A 12,979-nucleotide genomic window follows, 5' to 3' on the forward strand; every position below is an offset into this window, starting at 1 on the left:
TTGAATATAATTCATTGAATTGAATATAATTCATTGAATTAATGGTAAAGATATGTAGTTAGATTAGTAAAAAGGGAATCAAATTTAAACAATAATTTTCATATTGCAAAACGAAGATTACTCAGTTTAAAGAACAGATTTAAGAATATCTTATCTCTTTTTGAAGAATATAAAAGGATAATAAATGACATAATAAAAGAGTACTATAAAAGGGACTAAATGAAAATAGTTGAAAATATTATACAAGAAATAACACCTGAAACAGAAGTATTTCAAAACAAAGCATATTATATGTTCCATCATCCTATTAAGAAAGATGGTGAAACTACAATACAAACAGATGTTTATGATGCTTTGTCCAAAAAGCTAAACAGCTTGTTTTTGAATGGTAATCTATTAAAAGTACCAGATTTGTAACTTAATATTTTGGCACTACTTCTAAATTTAAAAAAAATAATAAAACTTCTTTCGTGGCTAATATTGAAAAGGCTTTCTTACAAATTTTTCTAGTGGAAGCCGATCAGGATTATCAGACATTTCTATGATTTGAAGAACTGAAAACTTACCAAATCACGAGTCACATCTGGAGTGACTTCTACCACTTTCTTCTTAGCAGTGACAATAAAACATCACATAAATAAATACAAGATCTTAAATAAGGAAACATATAGGATTTTGAATGAATGCTTATAAGTTGATGATATGCAGGAGCAAACTCTGTATCTGAAGCTTGAAACTAGTCTACAGAAGCAAAATTCATCTTATCAGAGGTAGCTATGAATCTGAGAAAATGGAGAACTAATTCAAAACAGCTTTTGAAAATCTGGAATGATACACGATTTGAAAGTTACTTCATTTCTGAAAATTATGTACCACTGAAGGCACTGGGCATTGTTTGGAACTCCGAAACAGATGAATTTAGTTTTGATGTTTCTTCCATTTCTGCCATTTTTAGAAGATAGAAAGAAATCAAAAGAGAGAGGATCATGTTTTATGAAAGGATGGTCAGAACAGTAAAAACAAGTTTAAGGAAAGCAACCTGAAGATTTTCATTAAAGTTCTGATCAAAATTCTGAAACCTCAAAACATCATTAAAAACTGTCAAATACAGTTAAAAAAACTGACAATTAAATTAGAGCTTCCAAGCAAATACAAGCAATCCAGCCAGTGGGCAAGAAGGCAGATTTTTCAGTGCACAAAACTAAGTTCTTTCATCCCACTTGGCAAAAAGACACTGAAAGTGCCAAAACCGACTCAATTCATTATTCTACCAAGAGCTCCACATATAAAAAAATGGTGGCTTCATTAGGGTTAGTTGCGCCACTTAAACTTTTAAATTATTGACAACAGATTAATTAAAGGCATAAAAACCTTAACCAGAATATAGGAACAACATAATTCAATCACTTTTACCAACATATAAGAATAAAAAAAAACTGACGGGTAACAGAGTAAGTGTATATATATATAATATTTATATACTTTTGGTGCTGCCGATTGCAACCAAAAAGGAAGGTGCATAACTACATGTTATAGCAGTTTTGCCTAAAAAATTTCAATGTTCTGAGGCTACTTTTTGAGTTACACGAGAAACATACAGACATCATGGAAAAAACTCTTCTGAATCCATTTAAAATTCGTTTTGGACAAAATAATTCTTTATTCTGTCTATGCATAGTGATTTTGTGCAAAAACATCATTCAAATGCATTCGAGTACAGTCAAAATAGATATTTTCGTTTGACATATGACACCCGCAATTTTTCTCAATTACAATATTTCTTTTACTTCAAATAAGAAAATAAAAATATGAACTGATGTTTTAACTAATAATAAAACTACTTACATCCAACACCTCCAACAAGCAAAACTTCATTAGATCCACAATGAGCCATGGCCCGTTCTAAATATAATATAGAATCATAGTGATACATATCATATAAAGTATTTTTGATATTAATATAGCAATAACAGTTTTCATGAACAAAAAATCTGGCAGCTGTATATTTTCTAATGCCAACAAAACATGAATATGAAACAATCTATTAATAAAGAATACTTTTTTAAAGCTAAATGTTAAAAATAATTTCAAAACCAAAATTTTAACCAATTTTGATAATTTTCACTATCAGTAATATTTTACAATAATTTTTCAGAAAATATTATATTTAGTTATCATTTGCTTTATTCTAAAAACCATGAACTAAATTTTAGATTAATTACTATACTGATATAAAGCCACTTTCTTTGAACATTTAAATCCATTTAAATTATTTTACTTTAATGATGTGTGTTTGATCCAAACTGAAAAAATGCTAAAATGAAAGCTTAAAGCTAAAAGTATTTTTTACTTGAACATCTGATATTTAACTATTTTCTGCATTACAAAATCAAAAGAATCTAGAAATGCAATATATATATATATATATGAAATAATAAGTGCACAAGGAAAAGCCGGAGCAGTGTCGATGCTTGCTTAGATCCATATTGAAGAAGAATTTTGAATGCGCAGCATGCTAATAATGTTAACTTTCAAATATCTAAAGAATTTGGCAATCGAGGCGATTTTAATTCCATTTTTATTTCCAAATAATATTATGTGGTCATGGATCCCTTGGCACCCTAATCATCCTGTTCAAGAACATTATTGATATTATTGCAATAGAAAGCAGTGTAGCAAAATTGCATCCAAGCACAGCACAGACAGAAGCCAAAGTGTATAGTTATGAAAAATGGAAGCACGTGAAAAGTTTCAGTTTACAATAGTAATTTCAGTTCCTAATTATTACGTCATCAGAGCTGCACAGGCCATAGAATGATCTAGAAATGACGCAATCCAGAGAAGTTATTGCGATTTTTAGAATAGAGAGGGAGAATTAATGTTTTACCATTTGTTTAAATTATAATTTTGATTCATATATTTTTTATTTTACATATATATTTACCACTAGAATGTACAACGTATCACAACTGTACAATTTGAAAGAATGCCATACCAAAAACTGTGATACACTTCTGCAGAATGCAGTTTTAAAATCAGAGGTATAAAGATTCGATCTTATTAATACTTTTCTCCCTCAGTATAATACCTTAAAAACAATACTAAAATAAAATTTATTATACATTTCTTTAATTCCCAACCACCAAAATAAAAATTAATACGGTTAATTTATATACGGTCAAAAGTCGTCAATCCGGACTTTGGCGATTCCGAATTATCGATTTTTCCGGATTTTAGATCATCAGTTTAAATCTCGTAAGATGGCATGCAGAAATTCTAAAATTAAAAATATGAAGCCGTAATTTATGAAATAAAGAGCAATTAAGATCTAAAGGGTATCACAATTTACAAAAAAAAAAAAAAAAAAAAAAAAAAAAAAACTTAATATTTATTAGTTTACTTTATTAAACATTTCTTTCAATGCAAGTTGTTTAAGTTGCTTCGTTTTATGTGATAATACTTTCTCTTTAATTCTATAAACAGACATAATTTCTTGTTCAGTTACAAAGTTCCGCTGTTCAAGTCCCGTTAATTGCTGTGCCGAGAATACCGACTAACTTGTCAATCGAAATTTTTTCGTTTTCACTAACCTCTCTGTCACCTTCTTCATGTCTTTATCCATTTTTTGCAGCAATTCCACTTTTTGTTTGATGGACATCGAAATATACTTTCGTTTTGTAGATCCTTTGAGAGCTCCAGCATCGGAAATTCTATTTGACATAATCGAAAGTTCAAGTTTACTTTTATCAAATTGCTCTTACAGTCTGCAAAAAATAATAAGCCAGATACAATTCGAAGATTAAGACATTAAGATCGATCGCATTTGCGCACACACATATGCGCAGTCGTAAAGGTCTTACGCACACGCGTAAACGGCTATGCGCATGTGTCAACGTGGCGCATGCGCAGAAAGTTTTTAGCTTTGAGGTCCGGATTATAGATCATTATGGGTGTCCAAATTAACGACTTTTGACTGTATTTTTAAAAAGTAAAATTAAAATATTAAAAAGTAAACCTTTCATAAAAAAAAAAAAAAAAAAAAATATCAGGAGGCAAAATCCTAGCCTAATTCTTCAGTTTAACTAACCCATAATAAAGAAATAAAATTCTGATATATTTCTATGAAAGCTGAGAATTTTTAGCAAACTTTCTGCTACTGAAGTTTACGGGTCAGCACATATACAAGTTCAAAATGATCTATCAATAATTTCATGATATAAATGTATGGCCGACTAAACTGTTAATAACTGAAATCAATTGGAAAAAGTATTATGAATATTTCTGGCTTTCTAATTTTCAAATGGATGAGGCTTTCACTTATCTGATAGGTCTACCTAAATAAGATGTTCAATTATTTGAACTTTTGACAACATATAGCTGGATTTAAGGCAATTTAAAATTTGATTCATGTATGGATGTGGAATTTCAACTGAATTTTTACAGAAAAATCTTTCAGCTTATAGAGAGAATGGCTGTAGTGTTGGTTTGACAATTTATTACAGCCTTACCTGTTGTTTCAACTAACATTGCAAAGACTGTTTCTTGTAATGAAAAGCACAAATCTTCTTTTGTATATCCTCCTTCTGTTAGCAGTGTATCAACACGCTCCTGAAAAATATGAATAAAGAATTTTTAAACTTCTATTTTAAATTTGGATGTATACAAAACTACAAATGATGTTGCAAGTTGGATTATTGTTTTCAAAATTATTTAAATATTGGCTTTATACACAGTATGTACATTTAAAGTGACAATTAATGTAAACATTTTTTATTCCTCCTTGTTATTTTTTCATTGGCATATTTCAATTAACAATATGAGCATTGTATTACTTAAGAAAAACATGCTTAGATGGCATAAAGTGTATGTGGACTTTTTGGCACATAACTTGGAAGGGTATAAATGTGCAAAACATATGGTCAATTAATTCTATGCTGTATAATGGAATAAAATTATAAAAACAAAATAATATAATAATGACAATTTATAAAGCTTATGATAAAAAAATGAACCAGAAAAAATTATATACCAACAAAGTCAATAGTATACTAATGAGTAGTCAACATTGTAATGAAATGCATTATCTACAAGATAATTTCAAATATCAAACCAGGTAAAATCACAGTATATGAACACATTAAGTAAAGCCATTTTAGATTAATAAAAATTAGTCTCTCTTAAACACTGAAATAAGTTAAAACCAATGTCTTTTTCAACCAAAGCACCGTTAATGATTCAAGAATTATTAAAATATTTCACACAGTTTGTAAAATACCATATTTACTCATGTATTTTATCCCCTGGCAAGACTGAAAATTTTTTAAATATTGATGCAATTTCCCCTTCTGCAAGGCATTCATAAAGTGAACTTCCCTAAATTTTAAAATGGATTTGGCCATGTAATGGTTGTTTTCATCTTACTAATCAATTTGCTCATGGATTTTGGGTGCATGGGTTCTGACTGATGAAGCAATTATAGCAGAGTTTTAAGAAAATATAAGTACATAATGCTCTTGGTTCTGAAAATCATCACATGAGGGTAAGACAGATTGAATGTAGATCAAGATGACAATGACAACAATAATGGTGAAAATGACTTTTAAGCTGTAGCAGACATCATAGATGACAGTTCCAGCAACACTGAATGATTTGAGACTTAGAGAGTAGGAGTGATGACAAAATAAGTAGGCAAGATTCAAGATACAGGAAAGCAGAAGTGAAGATTTTATTAGTACTGTAATGTTAATATTATCATGTATTTCATTGAAATAGGTTTCTTTTAAATAAATAATGTTGTAATAATTAGTAGTTATCCATAAATACTTTTCATTTGCTATGTTCTTATTGTTACTGTATCCTTCAGAAATTAAATTACTGGCATAATTTTCCTCTCTTGATTTCATATAACAAAATTAATAAAAAAGAGGAAAAGGGGAATGTGTGAGTAAATACATTATAGGCAGTTCACCAAAATATAATGCGTCAATAACAGGATTATAACTTGATCAAATAAGACCACTTTCAGCTTTTATAAGATAGTTATGAAAGACTGGAAAGTGGCTCATTCAAAGATTAGTTAAGAAGATTCCCTATCACCAGTTTCTAATAGCCTCTCAATATTCCACTCTAGATTTTATGCTTTTTAGATTGTTATGATGATGATTACCCCAGAGTTACTATCATTTATTTGATGATCATGTGGATCTCTCAAAGGGACAAGCAAACTAGACAATTAAAGAACAGACTTCGCCGTGATGTCTGATGATGATGCCTGAGAATCTAATGGTAAAGAATCTGATGTCCACAGTTCTAACATTTGAACTTAGCTTTAAAACTTGAACAGCTACTAGATTCTTGCTGTTAGAAAATATTTCTAAAGCTTACTTTCTCCAGCATAGCTTAAAAATAAATGAAATTACATAATACACATCAATTAATTTAAAGGACAGTAATAAACACCATGCAAATATTTGCTCTTCATATCACTGCCAATCAAAAAAGATCTTCCACCATGATCAATTTTCATATATGAGAATATAAATGCTATATTTATGCCTCTGCTTGTCATTTGTGCACAATTTTGTTGATATTTCTTGCTCACAAAAAACATCAAAAGGCTGGATTTGTGCATATTGCCAAAGTGGGATCTCAAAATACTTTATGGTTTGGGTATACACATCATACACACAGTATTCTTGAATCAGTGATGAACCTTTAAAGAGACAGAAGGAAAACAAGATGGCTGTATTTCAAACAAAAGATCATGCATGTCATTAAGCATACCGACTTTATAAAGATAATCAGGTTGTGATAATATATTGAAATGATGAAGAAACAGCCACCTTATGTCTTAATTTAAATGATGGTTTGGAAGGTTCCATAATAAATCCACAAGTCTTACTGATAAACAGGATCTAATTTTAATAAAACTGGATAACTTTCCAATCCATAAATATAGAGTCATAAAGTGGATGAACCCTGTAAATGCAACACAATGACTATGCTCCAGGAGGTGTTTACCAGAACTTTAGCTCAGAACAGAGATTTCACTTTTCACAAAAGTGCATGTATGCTTGTCTTCTATTTTGAAAACATAAATCCATATTCGTTTGCCCATTTCTGAATATATTTAAGAGCAATCTGTAGTTGTTTCTCCACATATCTCATGCCAGCACCTAGACAACTTATCTGGAGGTTATCAATGTATAATAATTTGAAAATGGTAGGGTGGTTCCTTTAAACAGAATTTATTAAGTTGAAAAGAGTAACACTTAGCACACAACCTTGAGGCACATCCCCTTCCTTTCTTAAGTACAGTACAGAATTAATCATTGTTTGTCTGGGTCAGTGGTTGTGCCTTAAAAAATTATGAAAGCTGGCAGATTTTGGGGCAATCCATTAGCATGAAAATCACACAAGATAAGCATTTTCTATATAAAAAAAGGCATAAAGTTTATTTTTTCAAATTTTTGTTTATTGATTGTGTCATGTATCTGGCTGCGGTGAGCCAATCAGCTGCCTTGCAGAGCCCAGCAAGTGAGAGAGATGACAGTTGCAGGTTAGCCTCAGAGGAGGAAGGTGGTAGGAGCGAGGTACTGCTCCGAGTTAACTATTATTCTTTGAACGTTAATTTTTAATAAATGTTTGTTTAATTTTTTTAATGGTGCCTTATTCATCCGTGAAGCCATTACAGCACGCTCTCTTTCGAGAACCAGAGCGAACAAAGGTAACTGGATTTTGAGAAAAGGTGAGAAATTTTTGTTGTAATTTTAAGGAAATTTTCTTCTAAATATGTTTAAGGGAGTAGTTAAAAGTGATTTTATTTCGATGTTGAAGGAACTTGGTGAAGAAGCCAATTCTAGTTTAAAAGTCATAGAATTTAAAGATAAGCTTTTAAGTTCTAAAGAATATTTGAAAGATAAAAATTTTGTTGTTGAATTCCTAAATACTACGGTTGAAGAAAGGAAAAAGTCAGAAGAAATTGTGAAACTGCGTTTGATGCAAATCAAAAGTAGCAACGAATCTAGTAACAACGTAGAAAATACACTTTCATTAGACAAGCTTTTGAAAGCTGTACAGGCATTATCAATTTCTGTACCTAAAATGGGTGCAGCATGGAACTTATTTTTTGATTCAGTAGAAAGGTCTTTTAAGCATAAGAACGTACCAAATGAGTTTAAGTCTGAAATTTTACTTAAACTGATAGGTGATAAATCTTCTAATATTCTAGTATATATTAAAGATGATGATTTGAAAGATTATGAAAAAATTAAATCTTTAATCCTTAAGGAATATGAACCATTGCCAACTATATGTTTAAAAAATTTCTGCCAAGCTCAAAGGTTTACGGGGGAAACTCATTTGCAGTTCGCCTCTCGTTTAAGATCATGTTGGATCCATTATTGTAAAAGTAGAAACGTCAATGATTTTGAGTCTTTAATTAATAATTTCTGACAAACCTTTTCAAACGTTGGATAGTGATTTAGCATGCCATGTTGCAGTTCGACAAGGTGAAAGTTGGCTACGTCCAGAAGAACTAAGGAAGGAATGCAATACTTATTTCATCGCAAAAGGTAAATCTTTTGATGACATAAGAGGTGAAAAATGCATTAATTTTCGTGATTCATGCAACAAAAACTCTAAATATATTTCACCAGCGCTAAGAAAAGATTCAGTGGTAAATGAACAGAAACATTCGTTTAAACCGCGAGAATGTTACGTGTGTAGTAGCAGTTTACATTTGGCTAAGAATTGCCCGAACAGGCAAAATAAATTTGAGAAGTCCAATAAACAGAACGATAATTTTCCGGTCAAACCGAAAGTTAACACTTCAAGTAAACCGAAGGACAATGCGGTTGTTACAAATGTAAATTCTAAACATTTACAAAAACGCGAGTGTTCCGATGGAAAACTTAAATTTTATTCCTTGGAAAAGATTACTATTTAATTTGCAGGGAAGCAATAAAAGATTCAGGTACGGAAATACCAATTTTGTACACTACATTAATTCCTGATTTAAAAATAGAAAGTAAGGGTAAAATCATTTTGAGTTCTGCATTTGGCAACGTCATAGAGGCAACGTTAGCAACTATTCCCATTTATTACAAAAAAACCAAATAGTTGTCTATATTCACGCATAGAAGCTCTTTTTGCGTTGACAGATAAGCTCAATGTTTAATTACACCATATGTATGCATATTTGAAGTTGAACTGTCAGGTGTAAATCTTTTTTATAGCTCAGTTGAGAATCAGGATGATGAAAGACTAAACAGTTGTTTGGAATCGAATAAATTTAAAGTTGATCAGAGAAACTGTCAAACATTAATAAATTCTTTTAAGGATACAGAATTAGGGAAGAATAATTTCTTTTTACAGGACTAATTATTGTTTCATAAAGAAAAAAATATGTGGGGAAAACATACAACAGTTAGTTTTGCCCGAGAATTATCGAAATAAAGTCCTTCAAATTAGCTCATGATTCCATACTCGGAAATCATTTAGGTATGAGGAAAATTAAAGAAAGAATTAAGCTTTCATTTTATTGGCCGAACATATCCAAAGATGTAGAAAATTATTGTAGAACATGCGAAAGATGTCAATTAAAAAGTCTGGAAAGAGAATCTGATAAAATTCCGATTACTCCTATTGTTCGCGCGCCATATCCCTTTCATACAGTAAATATAGATATTATTGGTGAAATTTCACTGCATTCAGGAAGCAAACAAAAATATTGTTTGTGTTTGATATATAATCATTCAAAATGGCCAGAAGTCATACCTTTAAAAAGTCTTTCCACTAAAGCTACTTGTGATGCATTTTTAGATATTTTTATGAGAACCGGTATTCCAGAAATAATTTGTAGTGATCAAGGCACTAATTTTACCTCACAATTAACTCAAGAATTCGAAAAAAGGTTAGGATTTCACCCTCGTTTTTCGATGCCTGATTACCCAGCATCAAACGGCTCAGTGGAAAAATGGAATCGGGTATTTAAACAAATGTTACATCATGTAATTCGTACAGATCCTGTTAATTGGGACAAGCACATACCTTATTTACTTTTTGCGTATCGTGAACTTCCAAATTGCACTACAAGTGTATCTCCATTTATGCTTATATACGGTCGTGAAGCTAGAGGTCCCTTAGCTGTGTTAAAATCATCATGATCTGGTGAAATACCATTACCACTTAATCTGAGTAATTCAGCAGTTGATTATCTACAAGAATTAAAGATAAATTTAGAGAAAGGCATCTGAGCTCACTTCTTTATCTGCCGCGGAAAAACAAGAAGCTTAGGCATATTATTTTAACCGTCGCAAAAGTTTGATAGAATTTAAAATTGGTGATCTAGTATATTTACTTATACCAGACTCTAGCAAAAAGCTATATGAAAAAGCTTGTTGAAAGAGTAAATTCTCATTCTTATAAGGTTAAATTACTCGATGGGAGTGTGCGGCATGTTCATGTAAACAAAATAAGAAAATTTTATGTTTGAGCACAAACTGTGGGAGTGATATTTGAAGATGATTCTGAGTTTGGGGAAATTCATACCCAAATAAAAGAGATTGTGCAGCAACTAGAATGGTTATCGAGGTGGATGTTAGTCATTTAGAGGATAGCAAACAAAAGGAATTACACAAGCTTTTACTCAAGCACGTCACATTATTTTCTGGTGAGATCCAAATAGCCAGCGTCGGTGAACATAGAATTCGGTTGTTACCTGGAGCCGAAAGGGAAAAACCATATATCTATAAAATCCCAGAATCTTTGAAACCTGAAGTAGATAAACAGATCGAGGAATTAGAGAGCTTGGGTCTTATTGAGCCAAGTGAAGCTGAAATAGCATACCCAGTTGTATGTGTTGTCAAGAAAGACGGAAGTATGTGTTTATGTATTGATTTTAGATTGTTGAATCAAGTAACCAAGCCTGTTGATTTTTCAATGGAGAATATGACTGATCTAATCAATAAAACTGGACATGTGAATAATATCACCAGTTTAGATGTTTTGAAAGGTTGTTGGGAAATACCTTTAGAAGAAGAAAGTCGTGATTAACCATCATTCAAGACACATCGTTCCCAATACTGTTGGAAGGTGATGCCTTTTGGATTAATAAATGCAGCTTATACTTTTCAGCGAGTGATGAATGATGCCTTGAGAAAACATAGTGATTTTTGCAAAGCATATATTGATGATATTGCTATCTTTTCACCAGATTGGAATTCGCATCTCAAACATTTAGATGCTGTGCTAACTACGCTAAGTGATCTCAGATTTATGGTGAACGTAAAGAAATGTGTTTTTGCATGTTCGGAGATAAAGTATTTAGGACATATAATAGGAGCTGGAAGACATCAACCTAATCCTGAAAAATTGCAAGCCATTGAAATTATAAAAAGTCCTAAAATGAAGACTGCTCTAAAGAGTGCATTAGGCTTATTCAACTATTATTGGGATTACATAAAGAATTATGCAGAAATAGCTTGCCCACTGACGGAGCTCACGAAAAAGAAACTTCCTGAGATAATTCCATGGACTGATGTTGAGGAATGAGCATTTCAAGATCTGAAACGTCAACTGTGTGAAGCATCAAAACTGTACACTCCAGAACCAGACAAACCTTACAACATACAGTGTGATGCTAGTTCATATGGTGTTGGTGCTTGCTTGTCACAACGAGACAGCAAAGGCAGTTTGCATCCTATCAGCTTTGCCAGTCAAACACTTTTGAAGACTCAGCAGAACTGGTCAACTATTGAACGTGAGGCTTATGCCGTTGTGTGATCATTAAAAAAGTTCGAGTGTTGGGTGTTTGGATCAAATATCGAGCTGATCACAGACCATAATCCGTTATTATATTTGCATAAGTCGGCACTGCATTCTGCCAAATTACAGAGATGGGCAATGGCACTTCAGTGTTATAATATTCATATTTCTCATTGCCCTGGTGCACAATTAAAAAATGCAGATAGTCTTTCAAAACTAGTTACTGAATGTAATAAGTGTGAACTAAGTATGAACTAATATGTTTAAAACTTTGCATTAGTTATTTTTCTTTTTTTCCGGAATTGTATGAGAGCTACTTTCCATCTGGAGAAAAAAAAAAAAAATTGTGGTTTTCATTTAATGTTGCATTATAATATTGTGTTTTGAAATAGTATTGCATATATGTTTTATTACAGAACTCCGGTATTGTATCAAAGCACCTGTTCATCTGTTGCGAGATGAATGTTTATTGCACTTATTTTAAAATATGTTATTACGTCATGTATGCATGTTCATATATTTTGAATTAATTTGGTTAAGAATATATATATATATTGAGATACTAGGCAAGTATTGGTATTACGTTTGTAAAAGTGTTTATATAAGTCATTTAAATTCGTAATTGTTTATTTCAATGTGAGAGGATTCAAATATTAATAAGGGTATTAATCATTAAGCATTTGTTTGTGGAGTATACAATTTAAGTTTGTGAACTCATTTTCTGGTTCAGTTTTCAGATTCTGCTTTGCTTTGGTGTAGCACAATCTTACCGTGGGGGTGTCATGTATCTGGCTGCGGTGAGCCAATCAGCTGCCTGCCAGAGCCCAGCATATGAGAGAGACGACAGTTGCATGTTAGCCTCAGAGGAGGAAGGTGGTAGGAGCGAGGTACTGCTCCGAGTTAACTATTATTCTTTGAACGTTAATTTTTAATAAACATTTCATTTTTTTAATGGTGCCTTATTCATCCGTGAAGCCATTACAGATTGATTTTGACAAAAGTTTTATGGACGGAGGTTTCCAAAAGAAACGTAATATCAATGGTAGTTTACTTTTGCAAAAATCACTTTGATAAGTTGAAATTACATAGTTCTTTTGTAAATAATAGGCTAGATGACGGTTTACCATTTTTTCCAAAAGCTTGCGAACTCATAAATACGACGGGTAGCTCGTTGGAGAGCTTCTTTGGATCTTTTCTTGGTTTAACTATGGGA

General features: G+C 31.7%; 1 protein-coding gene across 2 annotated transcripts in view; it reads right to left on the reverse strand.

Moving 5' to 3' along the window:
- The window catches only part of Tcs3 (Probable tRNA N6-adenosine threonylcarbamoyltransferase Tcs3), a 67,622-nt gene that overhangs the window by 18,137 nt on the left and 36,506 nt on the right, over positions 1-12,979 (reverse strand). For both annotated transcript variants that reach the window (XM_085822867.1, XM_085822868.1), the window contains exons 9-10: positions 4,509-4,608; positions 1,846-1,902 (exon numbers count right to left, since the gene is read on the reverse strand). In XM_085822867.1, the coding sequence (XP_085678993.1) occupies positions 1,846-1,902; positions 4,509-4,608 (157 nt within the window). The remainder of the gene's footprint in view (positions 1-1,845; positions 1,903-4,508; positions 4,609-12,979) is intronic.

This window comes from Stegodyphus dumicola, chromosome 8 (genome assembly GCF_044657685.1).
Source record: "Stegodyphus dumicola isolate Sdum_Otavi_A_Nest chromosome 8, ASM4465768v1".
Lineage (NCBI taxonomy): Eukaryota > Metazoa > Arthropoda > Arachnida > Araneae > Eresidae > Stegodyphus > Stegodyphus dumicola.